This window comes from Squalius cephalus, assembly GCF_949319135.1.
Source record: "Squalius cephalus genome assembly, chromosome: 11".
Classification (NCBI taxonomy): Eukaryota; Metazoa; Chordata; class Actinopteri; order Cypriniformes; family Leuciscidae; genus Squalius; species Squalius cephalus.
In genome coordinates this window covers 21,884,343-21,905,034 of record NC_137132.1, presented here as the reverse complement: position 1 = coordinate 21,905,034, position 20,692 = coordinate 21,884,343, and the positions used below count along the sequence as shown (strand labels likewise).

The 20,692-nt window shown below is 38.2% G+C and overlaps 1 protein-coding gene across 2 annotated transcripts in view; it reads right to left on the bottom strand.

Annotated features, from left to right (window-relative positions):
• Positions 1–20,692, bottom strand: part of b3glcta (beta 3-glucosyltransferase a) — an 80,974-nt gene that overhangs the window by 18,867 nt on the left and 41,415 nt on the right. For both annotated transcript variants that reach the window (XM_079886334.1, XM_079886333.1), the window contains exons 4-5: positions 9,609–9,718; positions 303–379 (exon numbers count right to left, since the gene is read on the bottom strand). In XM_079886334.1, the coding sequence (XP_079742460.1) occupies positions 303–379; positions 9,609–9,718 (187 nt within the window). The remainder of the gene's footprint in view (positions 1–302; positions 380–9,608; positions 9,719–20,692) is intronic.

The following is a 20,692-nucleotide window of genomic DNA, read 5'->3' as shown; positions in this document are numbered from 1 at the left end:
CTGTGGCTTTTGAAACCATTTTATTTTGCAGAGTAAAAATACATAAAGTAACTGGCAAAAGTGAGTGTAAAATGTAACTCCTTATGAAATATTTATACTAATACTACTAATAATTATTACTATTATTTAAAATATAACATCAATAATTAATGCTTATAGCAAAATCACAGCTGTATTGATATTCAATCAGTACTATCATTGAATTAACTCTAAGGAATAACCCAAGTAAACCTCACTTCAACCTTTAACACTGAGATTTCACCATGCTGAATGTCTGTAATGTCAGTATTTACAGCACTTACTATGGCAGCAGTGGGAGAATGCTCCAGTCTCCCTCATTGTCTGACAGTGTGTGCAGGAGCAAGATGACAGGGGGACTCTGAAAGAGACAAACACTCTATTACAGCTACTGTCAGACGAAGAGAAAATGGGAAGAAACCATGAGAACTGCCAGCTATCAAGTGAGTTTATCTGATTTGAGACAGTAGTTTACTTTCAGGACAACAGCAGCCAGCAAAATCATGGATGGACTTCAAAGAGAGAACAGAAGAGCGATCAGTTTAAGACACACACCTTGTAATGTTTTTGAAAAAAGTATTTTATCCTCACCAGGGCTGCATTTATTTGATCAAAAAAGCCATAAAACAGTAGTATTGTGAAATTTTACTTCAATAACGGTTATATATTTTTAGAATGTCATGTATTACAGTGAATTTTCAGCATCATTATTCCAGTTTTCAGGGTCACATAATCCTTCAGAAATCATTCTAATATGCTGATTTGCTGCTCAAGAAACATTTCTTATTATTATCAATGTTGAAACGAGTTGTGCAGCACTTTTGAACAGCATAGCGTTGGACATGACTATTCTCATTAAATTAGAATGATTATGGAGGATTAGATGATAGACTTCATAGTTCATAAGTTTAAATAGCCCTTAAGAGACTAAATTTGTGTAGTATATTCGGATATGGCTTCTAAATATACCAGTAGTTCCTACTGTAGATGCTTAACTCTGTTTAGGTGCTTATTAATATTAATATGAATCTTAAATCTTGAGATTAATCTGATATTGATAATAATTTAAAGCATATTACCCAATACTTTATTCTACTTCTATCGTTTCACGACTCATAAACTCCCACATCAGTTAATATACCAAAAAAACAAAAAAGATGTGCTACTTAAAATTGCTCGCTCACTTCACATTAGCCACACGTACTTACCTCACTCATATTTCAACCAAACTGTTGAATTTTAGTACACTTATAAGATTGCATAAATGAAGACAGAGCCTTACTGTATATTCTTTTTAATCAGATTGCAGTCACACGCTTTCTGTCCCTAATAATAGGAATCAATTGCAGAAAATGCTGAAATTGGACAATTATATCATCAGCCTGTAGAGAATCATAACCTTGAGCTACAAAAGTGTTCTATATGCAATAAAAAAGGTTTTCAACATCCCTTCAGGAGTAACATTTTTATCCTTTCAATTCACATTTGTGATTTTTATAGGAGTGACAATGAATCAGATGAGAGAGTGCTCATGTTCAGTACCCCTTAATACATTCACAAATGTGCTCACAAAAACGTTATTCTTATCTCCAAAGAGAGACACAAATGACTGAGAACTTTGAGACACTCATTGTGTCTTGATACAGCTCATTAGGATGCGACCAGAAAAAAAGGGTTTGTGATCATGCTGTGACTAAAGATGTTGAAAATGGGGGTCGGTGTGACCTTGCTACTTTATGTAACCACAGATGATTGCCCTGGCTCAATCACGTGGCAGCCAGAGACCAGAAAGGTGAGAAATTAGCACTTGATTCTTAGAAGTGTCTGATCTGTCTGTCCTATATGTCATAGACATACAAGCAAAAAGAGACTAAAGCTTGCATTTAGCGAGTTCAATTACCTTAGTTTGTCCTTTCAATTTGAACTTTAACTCATTGGTAAAGAAACGGATTCTTTCTATCACCAAAAAAAGGTCCCTTTTGATTTAACGGTTCAATAATAAACCTTTGCGATATTCTTAGGGTACCATTTTGTTTGTGGAAAATGTCTTTTAATCTAAACCTACTTTAATGTCAGGCTTTGGATGGAATATTGCCATGAGAGAACATGGACGTTAAATGAAACAATTTGGTAAGACTGGCCATCTAACCTTGGTGTAACAACTTGACTGATAGTTTCAAAAAAACACTTTACATTACATTACATAGCCTACATTAAATACGATTGCTAGCATCATGTTTTTGACCAACAACAAAAAAATCACTACAGAGAATGGTCAATATACCCATTAAGCTATTTTTTTAAAGATCTGGGTACTTAATGTCATAAAATATACAAGCCAGCAGGCAGCATATAAACACTATTTTAAAAGCTGCATGTCAGGTCAAACTAATACAATTTATTATGAGGATGCATTTCAGTTGTGAGGTCAGGTTAATTTATCTAATGTTCTCTGCACATTCAGCCTGATTACCATAGAGACTGGGACAAACATATTATATTGTAATGCTCTGCTAAAGAGTGCTTGTGTGTATCAGTGTAATTAATTAGGGCAAATTTAATCTAATGGATGAAACTAATTACAGCTTCCCCACTGTCTGTAATGAATAACCCAGTTGTCTTTTCCAAGTCATTTGCAATTATAGAACTCCTTCCACTACTACTTATATGAATCAGGAAGCATTATATGTTGAGAATACACAAAGACTTGTTCAAAATGCTACTTTTTAATATTTTTGAAATTAAACTCCATGTCTACACACTCCAAAACTAAATTACTAACTTAAAGCAACATTTCCTGGAAAATACCAGTGATTGAAATACAGCTAAGTAATTATTTGCGCGCACAGAGATTTCGACAGCTGGTTTGTCCTATTTCCCCCATCTTTCTTACAAAGTGAGGGTCTAATATTCATCAACCAAAGTTAGTTGATTAGTTAGTTGATGAGCGCGCACACACGCGCACACGCACACACACGCACGCACGCACGCACGCACGCACGCACGCACGCACGCACGCACGCACGCACGCACACACACACACACACACACACACACACACACACACACACACACACACACAAATATATTCTCTTTAGATCAGTGGTTCTCAACTCCAGTCCTCTGGACCCGTTGCTCTGCACATTTTGTATGTCTCTCTTATCTGACACACTCAGTTCAGTTCATGGAGTCTCTCTTAACGAGCTGATGATCTGATTCAGGTGTGTTAAATAAGGGAGACATACAAAATGTGCAGAGCAGCGGGTCCCGAGGACTGGAGTTGAGAACCACTGCTTTAGATATTACAACGATTATTTTCAAACTCACATTTCTTAAAATTTATACACAATTTAAGGTTGAACTAAGGCTGTAATTATCTGCAAAGCAATGCAAATGACATCAACAAAAGGAAACAGTCCAGGTCCAGTGCTGTATAAAGTATCCAATTGTCATACTCAATAAAAGTACAGTTTTTGAAATTGACTCGAGTAAAAGTTAAAGTTGCTCATAAAAAAGACTTAAGTAAAAGCATTAAAGTAACTGATATTAAAAGTACTCAAGTATTAAAAGTACAGGTACATTTTATAAATAATGGCACTGAGATGCTGTGTGATGTAAGAGTTATTAAAGGGATCGTCCACACACACAAAAAAATATAAATATAAATATAAAATAACATCATAATTTACTCACCTTCATTCCGTTCCAAACCTGTATGAATTTCTTCTGCAGAAAACTAAAGATATATATTTTAAAAACCATTCTTTCCATAATGAAAGTGGTCCAAAACAACATGGAAACCCAGTGACTTTCATTGTATTGACAAAAAAAAAAAAAAAAAAAAAAAATTTATATATATTTTCCATAATGTAAATACATACATGAGGGTTAGTAAAAAACAGAATTTTGGGGTAAACTGTCACTTTTAACTCAAGAACTGAACAATTAAATTAGAGTGTCCTTCTACAAATGCACTGTGATCCACAATACAACAAAATAAAGCAAACTTTTTAGAGATAATTTAATAAATTTGTTTGGTCTTAAAAACACAAGATGCAGGACATTGGACATAAGGAGGCACAACGGGCAAAGATGTCCGGCATGTTTACTAAGCTTTTCATCTTTTTCATCACTACCACCTGCGAGAGCGTTCAGTCATATATCCTATGGCACATACATTTACAATCGTATCACACATAATCACAATTTCAAAATGTTTACTTAAGCCTAAAACATATGTACTTTGATAAACAGCGTCTTCAATTTAGATCACCAGTGGAGAGCCGTTACGATTTGCTTGGTGTGCTTGTGCTTCTCAAAATTTATATTTGTGATTTGTGAAACAAATTTCTAGTTTGACAAAAACTAGTTTGACAAATTTAAAGGAACCGAATTGCAAATATTGCTTTCTATTATTTTTTGCACTTTGCAGCTGCAAATGTCACGAAAGGGTCTGGACAAATGTATTGGGGTAAACGTATCAATTTTCTCTTTAATATGTCAAGTAAAAGTAGAAGTCAACAAAATTATTTGTACTCAAGTACAAATATACAAAAACTGCACTTAAGTACTGTATGAAGTATTTAGGGGCCAAGCCCCGAAGGGGCTGTGGCACCTATTGTATCTGTTAGTTTTCTTCTTCTTCTTCCGCCAATGGAAGTCTATGGTAGCCCTTTGAACCGTACATAGGAAAATGATGAAATTTGGTACACTTCTAGTGATAGTAATGAATAGTAATTGGACCAATTTTTGAGTCTCTAGCACCAACTCCATAGCGCCACCACCAGTTCAAAAATGCAACATTGAAATGGTTATAACTTTTGAACCCTTTGATCTAGAGACATGAAACTTAGTACACCTGATTCCACTCATCATGCTGATCACAACCAATACCTTACATTAAGACTCCGCCCATTAGTGGCCATTTTGAAAAGTACAGTATTCAGTTTTTTCGCTACTCATCCTTCAAAATTTGCCCAATTTTCTCCAAAATTTGCTCAAATGATCTTTGGACTGAGCCGCACAGAAGTGAGTGAACAGATTATTTTTTATTCATCTTTGTTCAAAAGTTATGGTGTCGCAAACTTAACAAGGTCCACCCAAAATTGGCTAAGAGGCTGTATCTCGGCCAAAGTTTGATCAATCGAAACGAAAATTGGTACACTTCATTGGAAGCATGATCTGAGGTTCCATGCCAAAGTTGGGAATAGCGCCACCTACGGGTCATGAGATATGAAAAATTGCTATTTTGGCCAATAACTTTTGAACAGTTTGTCAGAAAATCATAATTGTGGTATCTATGGATTCTTTGCATCATGCCGAATCCGAGGATAACGAATTATCCAGGATAGGATGAACCATGTGTCCGCCATTTTGAATTTTGTCATAATTTGCAATAACTTTTCAACTATTTGACATATCTTCACAAAATTTAGTATGGATCATCGACACAATGTCCTGAAAGTACATGAGAAGATTGAATACAGCGCCACCTAGTGTTCCAGAGATATACGGTTTTTTTTGCAAAAACGCTTATAACTTTTGAAAACATTGTTCAAATTTTGATTTCTTTATGCCATTATGTTCCGTGGCTTATGAAGATTCCGACGACATCTCATTTGTCATTTTCCAACTATGCGACTGTCCGCCATATTGGAGCTAATATAAAACAGTCTTTTCGCTACTCCTCCTTCAAATTTTGTTCAATTTTGCTCAAAATTTGATCAGATGTTCTTTGGACTAAGCTGCACAGAAGTGAGTGAACAGATTTTTGATAGTTGCCACTGTTCCCGAGATATTCCTCTCTGAAGTTGACCTAGCTTGTGTTTGCTGTCTTATGCTAGTTAACTTAGCATAATAATTGGTTAGCATGCTAACCAGATGCCATTCTTTTTAATGTGGCTCTTCAGCTATCAGGATAATCATAAGCTACATTAGCATTAAGCTAGCTTAGCGTGCTAATCTCGTTAACATGATTTTGTGTGCTTATTCTTACACTGAAGCCTCTCCTCTGTAGCTTTGTAAAACACGTCCTCTGAGTGGCGCAATCTGTTCAACCATGTGTCATGAATCCCGAACCATTCAGGTCGTGGGTTCGAGTCCTATCTGGGGGAACTTTGAAATTGTGTGTAAAATTGTCATTTGAATTCCTGTATTATCTGGGTAAGAGCTGTACTAATGTTTCTTACACTGGGATCAGAAATAAGTGTATTTATTTCTACATTCTGTATTCGTTCTCATCAGAACTTCTGTTCATTTTGATTTCATCCTCTCTGTACTTTTGAACCCATCTGTTCTTCATGTACATTCTATTTCTGCTGTTTTGCTCTTCTAGCTCCGCATTGCGCTACAGCCCTTTCAGCGGCTTGGCCCCGTATTGCTGCTTGCAGCTATATTTGTACTTTGTTACTATACACCACTGTCCAGGTCATATCAGTTGCTGCCATATAGTTTGTAGACTTCTGTTATGTGCCCTCTCAGGGCTTTAGAAATGAATAACTCAGTGTTTACAGACTGCTGGTCTTATTGAATTTGTTCTCTGCTGTAAACGCCTCCACTGTTCTGCTGCTTCAGCCCCCCAGTGGTGGAACAAACACCCCACAGCTTATACAACATAACATTCATTGCTGGCTGCACACTGGGGTGTTAATATGAGCAAGTGAGCACTGTACAGTCACACAGGGCAAGAGTGATAAATCTGAAGTCTAATTTACACTAATAATACTGAAGCTGTCAGGGTTCACAGACCGACAGAGAGGGTGAGAATTGATGTGCACATCCATGTAGAGAATGTTGCATGAGTATTTCTCTGTGACGAATAGATGTTAGGCCTCATGAGTCCAACTAAAGAGAAACAAATTGCTCCACTGAAACATGGATTAAGCATCAGAAATCAACCCTCTTATGTCTCAGACTAGTGCTGACATCTTGTGGCAATGCATAAAGCAGCAAGCTCTATTTTCCTACAAAGGTCTGAAGATACAAAGCTGTAACTTCCTTCAGAGGAACAGTGATGTTCCATATATCTCTGATGTCATCCAGTCTCATCTATAGAAGCTCTCCTTTAGTGTATGGGCCCTTTTCACAGACTGTGATGACGCGTTTTAACACACAAAAAAATAGATATTTCACGTTTTCTCTTATTTACCGCTATAGAAGTTTACCCAACTATCACAACTTCCGCTTCTGAGAAACCCGGAAATGCGAAAAGGGTCCATTATTTAAAAAGACAGTTCCCCCCAAAATAATAATTCTGTTATTAATGACGTTCTTCTTTGGAACAAAAAATTAAGATAAAAAATTACTCAGTGTTTTTTTGTTTTGTTGTTTGTTTGTTTGTCTATACAATGAAATAAAAATAAAGCATAAAATATGAATTATAATTATAATTATATAAAAATACAATTACACAAATTAATGTATAATATAATATTTATTATTGAAAAGAAAAAGAAAACATTTAATTTAATAGATCATATTTTATAAATATTACATTTAATAATATAATATTTTATAATATTTGTATACTTCATTTTAAATTTAAAGTTTAAATTAAATACGTTTTTCAATCAAATAAATTAAACAATACACTGAAGGAAAACATAATACGTATATAAAAAAAAGGCTAAATAAATACAATTAAACAGAACTGGATAAAACTGACGCAAACTCTTGACAACATGTACATGGCCTAGTTCCTCATTCATTTATAATATGATCTTAAAGGTAGGGTAGACTATTTTATTTTATAAACACTTTCTGTTATACGGTTTAAAACTCTCTACACATCCTGATAGCAATCAATAATAGAAGTGGTCTAAATATTAAAACATGTACATATATCTTTTGTGAAAGTCTCAGGACAAAAATTTTTTTCAGTCCGAATGCAATGATATGATGTTCTACCTGCCTGTCATTGTATGTATTTCCATCCCACCACGCACCTGCTTGCGCAGACATCACACGTCATCAGAGCATTCTGTAAGGCTATGCAGAGTTGAAGACAGACAGTTAGCCTTTTACAGTTCCTCCTGAACCAAAACAATAAGCCTATGCTGCATTCATGCAATGTAGAAACCGTAACTACGAGATGGCAACCCGTGACGTTCTCAGATTTATGTGTTTCCAAGTAAACAATAACAACGCCAAAATGAATCTGCAGCAGTCAGGTGGCACAAGTCAGAGCTCTGTAAGTTGTTTACATTCATTACTATTGTAATGTTATTTGCTTTGAGACATGAGGTAGTTTAATGCCATCTCAAGTCTTTGAAGCTTTACAGACTCTGCTGTACACATTGTGTTTTGAAGGAGGCATGGCTCTGAAGGGAGGGATCTTACACTTTCAAAGGTAGCTTGCTATTGCTAGCCTCTCTGAAATTGCCTACCCTACATTTAAAAAGTTAAAGTAGGATTTGATTACATTATTAGTTTTTGTGTCCTTGTCTAAGGACAAAGGAAGTATGTTTCAGTGAATTTTATAAATAACCGAACCACCACTGACTCTAAAAATATCTGCATGGACATTGCATTTGAGAACAAAACTGACATATCTAAAATAATCGATGGATTTGCTGTTTGCTTGAGGGCGAGTGTTTTTAAAAAACTCAACTTTGTCACAAAAGCAGGAATTCTTAGATGAAGGTGCAACTTTTTATGTGGTATCACACACTTTTGCACTTTCTGTAAATTGCACTGCATTTTTCCCACTTCATTTGTGTTCACAAAGTGTTGCTAAAAAGCATATAATCTGATACGAGAAAGATGAAAGAATATACAACAAACTGTCGAACATCCATTGTACTGTACACCATTTAAAATTTTTGGCTAAGACGTTCTGCAAAAAGAAGAGCCTGAGAATGAAAGAAAGGAAGCACAGGGATATAGTGCAGGATAAGGGCGGTCTCTTAATCTGGTTTTGATTGGATCGGAGGGTGACAGCTCAGTGAACTGGTGCAGAGCTTGGAGGTTATTGCGGTTTGGCACTCCAGATTTTCAGAACAAGCAGTCGGAAAGAGTTTGTCTACAAAAGCTGTAAACTATCAGGTGAGGATGTCAGGGGAGGAAAAAATAGATTGCATTACACTTTCACTCTCAGAGGATGGTCGCCATGCTGAGAAATGAATAGAACACACTATCAAGGGTGGAACATTGAGGATGCACCCAACAGTTTCTCTCATTGAAATAAAGCTTTTAACATTTGAAATGTCAATCCCACCACTTCACTTAGAGAAAATGTCACTTCATGATCTGTCCTTGCCTTTCCTAAAATAAGAATTTTCAGGAGGACGTGTACATACTGTGTATATATATATATATATATATATATATATATATATATATATATAAAGAATAAGTAGGTGTGTTCAAACTTTTGACTGGTCTTGTAAATCTGGCTTAGCAAAAAATTCATAACAGATGGGTGTAATTGTCCAGAGAGTCATGGACAAAATTGGAGCATAATTGCACAAATAATTTCTCTTTGGGTTGAACTGATGAGAGTAAATTATGTGAACACATGCCAGACATGAGGTCAAATGGTCATGAAAAACCGAAGTGAAAATGTGCATTAAAAAAATTATAAATATTGATACCTCTTGAAGAGCTTGTGTCTGCTGAAGAAGGTCTTTTCTGAGTTTCTCTGCCTGCTGCACATGGAAAGAGTTCCTCTGGCTCTGGATGACAAACACCACTTCTTTCAAGTCTACAACAAACAGAGAAAACACTCACCATGTCATCCCCGTTAATTTGCTTCCTGCACAGCATACCCATTGAGAGTGATGACATTAAGGCTGGGTAAGAATTATTTTGTTGCAAAGGCAAGCATATCTATGGAAAGTATTCATTCTAAACTCTAAGCAGAGGAAGGACATGCAGAATATTGAGCACAATATTTAAAGAGGGAATAAAAACATTGCACTATGGTTAGCACATATGTTCCTCAGTTAGCGTTGAACCTTGGTGCCAATACAGAAGATGCAGGTTCCTGCAGGTTTTGAATTCCTGCTCTCTATCCAGTGTATTCTGTCTCTATCTACTATCTCTGTTCAATAAATCTAAAAGCCCTGAAAATAATCATCCTTTTTTTTTCTAAACCGATAACATTCGGAGGGTTTTTGCCCTGGGAAGAGATAGGGCTTAGCATGGCGCACATGTCAGTTTATGAATGTGCTACAAGATTGAAATCTATTATAAAAAAAAATGTTTTTATAGAGCAGAACTCTCTGGGCTTTAGGTCAAGTTCGTACAGTTATGCTTCTGGGGTCGTATTACAGAAACTTCCTATCTCAAGTCTCAAGTTAAGATCTGGCAAGTTCAATGTTCCAAATGAGAACTGAAATCACCATGGTTACTAAACAGATAAGACCTGATCCGAGATGGAGTATGTTTCTTGATCTACAATAGCTAAGTGCTACATAAAAATGTAATAGCATGGTCTCTTGAATAATTCACAAAGGATTCATTTATAATGAGTTTAAAAAAACAGAGAATTAGCTAAGACCACCTCATTGATACATGTGTCATAAGAGGCTTTAAGTCATGAGTGTGGCTGATGAAAATGACTCGTTTGAAGGCCTGTGAGTGGTGTAATTAGACTCGGATTTAACATGCTGAGACATTGATCACACCGAATACGAATGTGCGGCACTTGTCTAATGTCACAGTCATGGAATCTTTACATGAACTTTATATTTATCATCAAACCAGTCAGGAAACATCATCACATGATCATTTTCAGAATAGAAGATGGATGGATGGATGGATGGATGGATGGATGGATGGGGAATTTACTTTTTCAGTGATTTAAAAAAATACATATTTTAGGAGATTGACAGCTCTGTGCCCATTTCATTTCATTTTTTTTTTTTTTTTAACATTTTGCTCAATCTCTATTTTTTGATACAACAAAAGAAGAAAGTAATACAGGATGAAAACAGCATGAGGGTATGTAAATGATGAAAGAAAAGCTATATTTGGTTAGAAACAATATTATATTTGGGTAAAATATTATTTTTAAGAAGCACAGACACAGGAAGCATAGAGATATTTGATGTCTATCTCCAAATACCATCTTTGTCAGGAAATTCCTGGCTGGCGCCCGAACAGAAAGAATATATTATTTCTTTGAAAGACTTTTTGTGCCAGGGTGGTCACCACCGTTACAGAGTGGCGCCCGAACAGGGACTTGAACATGAACATTGTATTTTTGTGAAAATTATTTTTTTTGCTCGGGATTATTGCAACCTAAAAGACATTTCCGGATTGAGGTTGTGTGTACCTTAAAAGGAAAACCTCTTGTTTTCTTTGTGTGAACCTGCTACAAAATCTTTAACATTTTAAAAGTGATTGTGACTTGTTGAACATTCAAATTGAAAATTCAATCCCTCAAATCCTGTGACGTGTTTTGACAGAAAACTGTGTTTAAGTGGTCTAACTAGGGGATAATTACTTGTACTGGGGAAAAGTATTTTGTGAAACATTACTTTGTGTGGTTTTGTGAAAACTGTGAACTATGGTGTGAGAAAAATTGACACAAACACTATTCCTGATTTACATTTTACATTTACTGATTTTCTGCCAACACTGCAACACTTCAATCACACTCGTGAACACAATAAATATGGCGGCAACCCCTCATTCCCCATCTACTTTTGTAGAAATGGAGTCACCCCCAGACATTGCAACTCCAGTATGGCCACCAGCAGTGCGACCTCTGATACCTCAAGTACCTCCACCTGGTGTCTCTGCAATGTATAACACCCCTATTCCATTCAGTCCCGTGCATCCTGTAACCTTTTTTCCAAGGTTTCCTCCTGTTCCAGCTGGCAGCACTCCCGTGCAAACTCTCACCTGGGCACCCCTAATGGATAACATGCAGCTTTGCACATCATCCGAAGGAGAAACTCCGTCTTCAGTTGCACAACACGACCTGCCAAATGTTCTACCAACTCCTGGAAGGGAAATTCAACAGGTTACTGCTCAGGTACAAGGGAACTGGGATATTTTATTTGACTTCATGAAAAGACAAGAAAAAAATGTGAATGATCTTACCCAAGAAATGAAAGTCACTTCTTCTCACCACAAAAGTCAACTCGCTGACCTTACTGCAAAAATGGAGGATAACAAGAGTCAAGTCTTCACTCTGTTGACCACCACCAAACAACAGGAGGAATCTGAAACAGACAAGTTGACTAAAGCTGTGAAGCAAATGATTACAGATGAACTGAAAAAGGTGGAATCTAATATGGTGTCGGAAATGCGTTTCATGGTGGACCAACTTCAGTCAGAAGTTCAGCAGGACCTCAAAGCTGTTCAACACGCATTTCAAATGAATCACGATCACCATACCACAGAACTTCAGCAATGTGTCACTCAAATTAACAAGTTCTCTACATGTGTAAAGGAATTGAAAGATGAGATGGAGAAAGAGTTTCAAGGACTCAAAAAACAGATTGAGGAACAAAACGTGGCACCACCAGTTTCCAGCACCCCCATTACTTCAGCTCTGCCATCTGAGTCTTCAACTTCTGCACCTCTTCAACCGTCATCTGTAATAAAAAGTGACCATATCAGGTTAACTTTTCCCACTTTTGGAAGGCCATCAGATGATGCAGACCCCCTACTGTACCTAACTAAGTGTCAGGATTTCTTGGCTCTTCATCCCCTCATTGATGTGGATATCTTGGCCACCTTCCGTACTGTCCTACATGGGACCGCGCGTGACTGGTGGGAGGTCAGACGTTCCAGCATAACCACATGGAGTGAGTTTGAGGCAGCTTTTCTTTCTGCATTCTTATCTGAAGATTATGAGGATGAACTGGCTGAACGGGTTAGAACAAAGATCCAGGGTGAGAAAGAATCTATAAGAGACTTTGCTTTTTCCTACAGAGCACTTTGTAGAAGATGGAAGGCTGATCTAACGGAAGGTGAAATTGTAAAGATGATACTGAAAAACATCAAGCCGTACCTGGCCAGCCAACTTCGTAGTCGAGTGAGTACTGTGGAGGAGTTGGTTAAGTTAGGACACCAACTGGAAAAAGATCATGAACAACAGCTTCGATATGAAGGTCGACTGGGTCCAAAGCAGCCCCCCACATCACAAAAACCCTCACCGAACCGACCTGTTGAGAATGCCCCCGTTCAATGTTGGAGATGCAGAGGACAGCATCCGCCAGGGAAGTGTCCACACTATATACCTCCACAGTCCCCGCAGCATCCATATTCCTCTCCTCAGACAAGGGGTCAGTCTTCGAACAACTCTGTTACTGCCACGAGAATGCAGAAGCCTCCATCGACCATCAAGACGACCATAATACCCACAGGCCCTAATGCACCGATGTCAGTACCTCAGCAATTGGTTGTTCCCATCAGTATTGCTGCCTGGACTGGAAAAGCCATCGTGGATACTGGTGCAAGTTTCACTCTTATTCATGAAAGTCTCATGAAGCTGTTTCCATCATCCACTCAGCTCCACCCATGGTCCCGTGGACCTCTCTACTTGGCAAATGGAAAAGCAGAGATTCCATTAGGATGGATGAATACCACCTTACAACTCCATGACCAAGCTTTCACCATACCTGCTGCTGTTCTGACGTCACAAGCTCTCGCCTATGCTGTAGTCCTAGGTTTGGATTTTATCTTCTTCAGTGGGATGCAGCTTAATGTCATAGACCAAAAATATTCTTTCAAGTTTTCTCTTGAAAAAGAGTATCCTTTTCAACCAGGCAATGCCAGTGTACCAATTGTAAGTCCAACACAAGGAAATCTGCCACAGAAGAAAATCACACAGAATCTATCTTTACTAAGTTCTATTCCACCTCCATCTACTCAACTGCTAATTCAACACCCTGACAGTATGGATAAAGAAATGTTAATTCAAAAGGCAGTGGATGAAGCTCATTTACCTCCAGATGGTAAACAACAGTTGCTCCACATCCTGCAAAGCAACCCTCAGGTGTGTACTCCCCGGAAGGGACGTACTGATGTTCTGCAACACCACATTTATACTACTTGCCAAGTACCCATTAAACAAAAACCATATCGCATGTCTTCTCTAAAACAACTTGCCATGGATGAGCAACTTGAAGAAATGCTGATGGAAGGAATTGTTGAACCATCTCACTCTGGTTGGGCCTCACCAGTGGTTTTGGTTCCTAAAAAGGATGGAAAACTTAGATTCTGTGTGGATTACAGAAAAGTTAATTCGGTCACAGAAAGTGATGCTTACCCTTTCCCCAACATTTCAGAAATCCTGGAGTCACTCTCTGGAGCTGCCATTTTCACCACTATTGATCTCAACAGTGGCTATTGGCAGGTGACAATGAACCCCGATAGCAAAGCCAAGACTGCCTTTATCACACCTGCAGGGCTCTATCAGTTTAATGTTATGCCTTTTGGTCTCAAAAATGCTCCCGCCACATTTCAGAGACTTATGGAAACAGTCCTGGGGGAGTTAAGAAGAAAAATATGCCTCGTCTATATAGACGATATAATCATTTACTCACCTTCGATCAACCAGCACTTCCATGACCTTCAGACGGTTCTTCACAGGTTGGAAATGGCTGGGCTAACTATTAATTTGAAGAAGAGCAAGTTCTGTCTGCAAGAAATCACCTTTCTGGGACATGTTGTCAGCATTCAAGGCATTTCAGCAGACCCAGGTAAGACAGAGGCCATTCACGTCTACCCTGTGCCAAAAAACCTGAAGGAGGTTCAAAGGTTCCTTGGATTAGCGGGCTGGTACCATCGGTTTGTCCCGAACTTTTCAAGAATAGCCGAACCCCTCAACTCACTGAAAAAAAAAGGACAACGATTTCAGTGGACAATACAGTGCCAACAAGCATTCGAACAATTAAAGTCTTGCCTCACCTCATCACCCATCCTTGGCCATCCAGATCTTGCACTCCCTTTCACCGTTTACACTGACGCCAGTGACACGGGTCTGGGTGCAATTCTGGCCCAACGGAAAGATACTAGCAGGGAGGAAGTGATTGCATATGCAAGCAGATCCTTAACAGGAGCTGAATTAAATTATACCGCAACTGAAAAGGAATGCCTGGCAGTAGTGTGGGCTTTAGAAAAATGGCAACACTACCTGGAACCCAAACTTTTCACCGTTGTCACAGACCATTCCGCTCTACACTGGGTCATGGGTTCCACCAAAACCACCAGTCGTCTCATCCGTTGGGTACTGCGACTGCAGAAATTTGATTTTATAATAGAGTACAGAAAAGGGAAACTCAATGTAGCACCAGATGCTCTATCCAGGACTTCTCAAACCTCAAGTTGCAGTCTGTACACCAGCCACAAGGACCCGGAGCTTCCATTGTCAGATGTTGTCTTGTGGGAGGAACAACACAAAGACACTGAAGTTACGAAGTTATTACAAGCAGTTGCAGAAAACAGTTTAAGTCAGGTAGAACAATACGAAGTTGTTGAGGACAAATTATATCATAAAACATACCTCCCAAATAACCAGTTGCACTACCGTGTGTACGTTCCCAGTAGTCTTCGGCCCTCTCTGCTGCAGCACTATCACTCCAGTCCTCTTAGTGGCCATGGAGGAATCTACAAAACGTACAAGCGACTCCAGGAAGTAGCATTTTGGCCTGGCATGTGGTCTGATGTGAAACGTCATGTCAAAACCTGTCTAAAATGTCAAACTTTGAAAAATGATAATCGAAAACCTGCTGGAAAATTGCAGCAAATTACCACCACACACCCAAACCAAATGCTAGGAGTTGACATCATGGGTCCCTTACCACGGAGTTCAAATCAAAATGAATACCTGCTAGTGTTTGTTGATTATTATTCGCGATGGGTTGAGTTATTCCCCATCCGTCAGGCCACTGCACAAAGTGTTGCATCCATCTTCCGAAAAGAGATCCTGACTCGATGGGGCGTTCCGGATTTCATTCTCTCAGACAGGGGTGTTCAGTTTGTCTCAGTTGTGTTCAGAGAGCTGTGTGAGAATTGGAGCATTACATCCAAACTAACTACAGCCTACCATCCACAAACCAACATGACAGAAAGAGTGAATCGTACCCTCAAAACTATGATGGCAGCCTACGTAGATGACAATCACAAGAAGTGGGATCAGTTCTTGCCTGAGTTTCGATTCGCCCTGAATTCCGCCATCCAAGAGACCACTGGACTATCTCCAGCAGAACTCCAGCTTGGCAGAAAGCTCCAAGGACCAATGGATAAAATACTTCGTGGCCCTAACTTATCTCCAGACACTGCTTCTTACGATGTGGTCCACCACCTCCATCAGCTGCAAATGCAAGCTAAAGAAAATAGTGGAAAAGCCAAGATGAGACAACTGAGGAACTATAATAAAAAGAGAAGAGAGTCAACTTTCAAACATAAAGACAGAGTTTGGCTGCGAAACTTTCCACAATCAAGTGCAAAACACCACTTTAGTGCAAAGTTGGCACCAAAATGGAAAGGACCGTACCGTATCCTGAAACAGTTGGGTCCACTGAACTATCAAATAGCTCGGGAAGACACAGGAGAAGATGTACGTACAGCACATGTCTGTAACTTAAAAATGTGTTTTCCAACAGCTGAAGAGTTGGAGTCTCTGGAAAAAAAACAACTGTATGAGCTATTTCAAGAACCCTCGGATGATGAAGAATTTTTAGGTTTCTAATACATGTTTTTTTTTAACAACCGTGGGTTGTTTTCTTCCAGGGAGGGAGAGTGTGGCGATTTAAAAAAAAAAAAAAAAAAAAAAAAAAAAAGGAGCTTTACACCACATCTTCGTTTTGTTTACTTTTATTTTTACTTTCACTTTGCGTGTATGGGGAGGCGTTTTTCAATTAACGGAGGAGGCAAGGAGGATATAAATGTGGGTTCGTACCTGAGAGAGGTCGCGTCATCCGAAGGTTTGAAGCTGTGGGAGTGTTTGTTTGGATTGGTATTACCGTATGAAGGGGAGAGACGGCCGCTTGTGAGCTGAGGTTTCCTGTGAGTGATGTCTGGTGCGTCGCGGAGTTCACTCAACTTCACTGCGTTGCACATCCTGATCATCTGGTTTTAATAAAGCTGAAGACAAGTATGGGCTGCTTAATCCGCCGAAACGGTGCCTGACAACAACACCCCCTAGATCCCTTCATAAGCAACAAACTTGGTCAGTACCTGTGCGCCGCCATTACACCCACTCATTCATTCATGCACGCACTCGCAAAACATTCACGCACGCACTTTTGATATGTTTATAAGTATTACTGTGATTGTTTATTGATTATTGTACCTTTTAAGTTTGTTGATGTTAGTAAATTTGAACTAATTAACAGAATGTTTATTCTATGTTTTTTTTTTATGAATGGTCCTGGACGCGAATCTGCCTATTGGAAACGTGACACAGGTGACGCGGCGATTGCTACAGGGATTTTTTCTTTTTCTTTTCACCCTTGAATTGCATTGTTGAACAGTTTTTTTTATTTTATTTTTTTTGTTTATTTTTTAAATCGCCACACGCTAATCATATAAAAACCATCGTAATAGGATGTATTAAAAATCCTTGATGCAGGTGCAATGTAAACTATATAGTTTAACTATAAAGAACAACCAGCAAAAAGCACTCATATTCCACTTCATTACACTACAACACCCACACATTGAAAACAGACTCTAAATCTGTAGGCTGGTAAAGAGTATTAACTTTGCTTTCATATGTTCTCCCAAGTAAGAAAGCTCTGGCATGTAATAAAACCCATACGCCAATGAGAAGCGTCACTTCTTTAATAAGTCTTGCAGTCACTTCATCATGAGCTCTGTTGCATGTTAGCTAAAGCTCATGTACAAGGCTCTCTGCCAGCCACAGCACTCTGGATCTCTTTATTAGGTTTCTTTCAAACATCTGCAGCAAAATGTGGCCATACAGTGCATATTACACATTGTAAATTATGATTGGACACCGAGTTTTCTCCTTCATGCCGTTTTTAAGCAGCTCTGAGAAATGAGGCTCATTTGTCAACACAAACGAGACAAGGAGTATGAGGAAAGCGACAGCTTCGTAATCTTCCTCCGAGACAGGCTGAGAAAGAGTGAGAATGTGGAAAACAGCTGACATGAGCAAACAATCTCTGTATGCCTCAATCTGCTCCCTAGTTAAGTCGGAAACCCTCTTCCCAGGGTTTCAGCCGTTTCTAAGGCTGTCCCATTGTCCAAGTTGTTCCAGTGCAAAGAACTATTTACTCTTAAAAATTCCCAAAATACATTGTACAAACTAGTGAGCATCGGCTGCATGCTATATTCACTTCACCGGATATTATGCAAATAAAAATCTGATAATAAAAATAAATATTCTGTATACTGTTTTATAAATAATAAAAAATGAATATATGTATGACTACATTAAATAACATAAACTGAGGATGAACAATACTTCTACAGCATATATTAATCTTAGTTATTTTAAATCTCGTCATTTACTAATACATTATTAAAATCCATCCAAAATCCATTGTATCTGTTAACGTTAGTTAATGCACTGTGAACTAACATGAACATGAATATTATTATTAACTAACATTAACAAAGGTTAATAAATGCTGTACAAATATATTGATCACTGTTAGTTTGTTAGCAAATGTTAACAAATGAGGCATTACACATATTTAAAGCGCACCTATTATGCAAAATCAGTACACAATCACCCTACAATGATAAAAATCCGCCCACTCTTTTTTAAATCCCTATTAAACCAAAGCAGTCTCATTAGACATGCCATTTTGATTCTCTGAGCAGTGTGACATCATACTGCTCAGGCCCCGCCCACGGCTGCTGACTGACAGTCCTGCATTACCATAGTTTCCGCCCTCAGTGAGTTGTACACTATCCGCCATTTTCTCCGCACTCGAGCAGCTGTAGTGACAATGTCTTGCAAGCAATCCCGGTGTTCTGTTGTTGGATGCAAGAGTGAACATAAGAGTCTTCATTTTCAAGAGTGGATTAGTTTATTATTAATCGAAAACCTCTTAAAATGATGAAGATGTTTGTTATATACAGTGGTGGTCAAAATTGATGGCACCCCTGATAAATATGATAAAAAATGGCTGTAAAAAATAAATCTGCATTGTTTATCCTTTTGATCTTTCATTAAAAAAATTGGCAAAAATCTAACCTTTCACTGAAGTAAAAGAATTGAAATTGGGGGGTGAATCACATTATAAAATAAATGTTTTTCTCCAAAACACGTCAGCCACAATTGTTGGCACCACTAGATTTTTTTATGAGAAATAGAATATCTCTGAAGTATATTCCCATTAATATTTACCTTTATTAGCACACCAGGGTGACTAGGAACATGAAATTGTCCAGCTATGACTTCTTGTTTCACAGGAGTTTAAATATGAGGAAACACAAAGGCCAAATTCCCTGAATCATCCATCACAATGAGTAAAACCAAAGAATATAGTTCTGATGTGCAGCAAAAGATTGTTGAGCATCATAAAATAGAAAGTGACTAAGAAAATAGCTAAAGAATTGAAAATCCCCATTTTGACCATCAGGGCAATAATTAAGAAGTTCCAATCAACTAAAGATGTTACGAATCTGCCAGGAAGAGGACGTGTGTCTATATTATCTTAATGCACGGTGAGGAGGATAGTTTGAGTGGCCAAAGACTCTTCAAGGATCACAGATGGAGAATTGCAGAGATTACTTGAGTCTTGGGGTCAGAAAGCCTAAAAAAAAATTATCAAAAAACCACTACATCACCAACATGTTGTTTGGGAGGGTTTCAAGAAAAATCCTTCTCGCTCCTCCAAAAACAAACTCCAGCAAATTCAGTTGTCAGACACGACTGGATCCTCAAAAGGGACCGGATTCTGTGGTCAGATGAAACTAAAAAAAGGGCTTTTTGGCAGCAGACCCACCAGATGGGTTTGGTGCAAACAGGGATAAAAAGTACCCCATGCCTACGGTTAAATATACTGCTGGATCTTTAATGTTGTGGGCCTATTTTTTTGCTGGAGGTCCTGGACATCTTGTTCAGATACATGGTATTATGGATTCTAGCAAATACCAACAGATAAAAAATCAAAACCTGACGCCTTCTGCTAGAAATCTTATAATGGGCCGTGGTTGGATCTTCCATCAGGACAACGGTCCAAAACAAACATCAAAATCAACACAAAAATGGGTAACTGAGCACAAAATGAAGCTTCTGCCATGACCGTCCCAGTTCCCTGACCTGATGAGTGGAGTGAACTGAAGAGAAGAAGCACCAACATGAACTTGTGAATCTGAAGGATCTGGAGAGATCCTGTATGCAGGAATGGTCTCCGATCTCTCGTCAGGTGTTGTCCAAACTCATCAGGCATTATAGAAGAAAACTCAGATCTGTTATCTTGGCAAAAGGAGATTGCAAAAAGTATTTAATAACAGGGTGCCAACAATTATGGCCAGCGTGTTTTGGAGAAAAACATTTATTTTATAATGTGATTTCCCCCCCACTTTCAATTCTTTTACTTCAATGAAAGGTTAGATTTTTGTGAATTTTTTGAATGAAAGATCAAAAGGATAAACAATGCAGATTTATTTTTTACAGCCATTTTTTTATCATATTTATCAGGGGTGCCATCAATTTTGACCACCACTATATATACACATACATTTTACAGTTCGCACACATCTATTTTTAGTCGCAAATACGCATTAAATGGTCGCA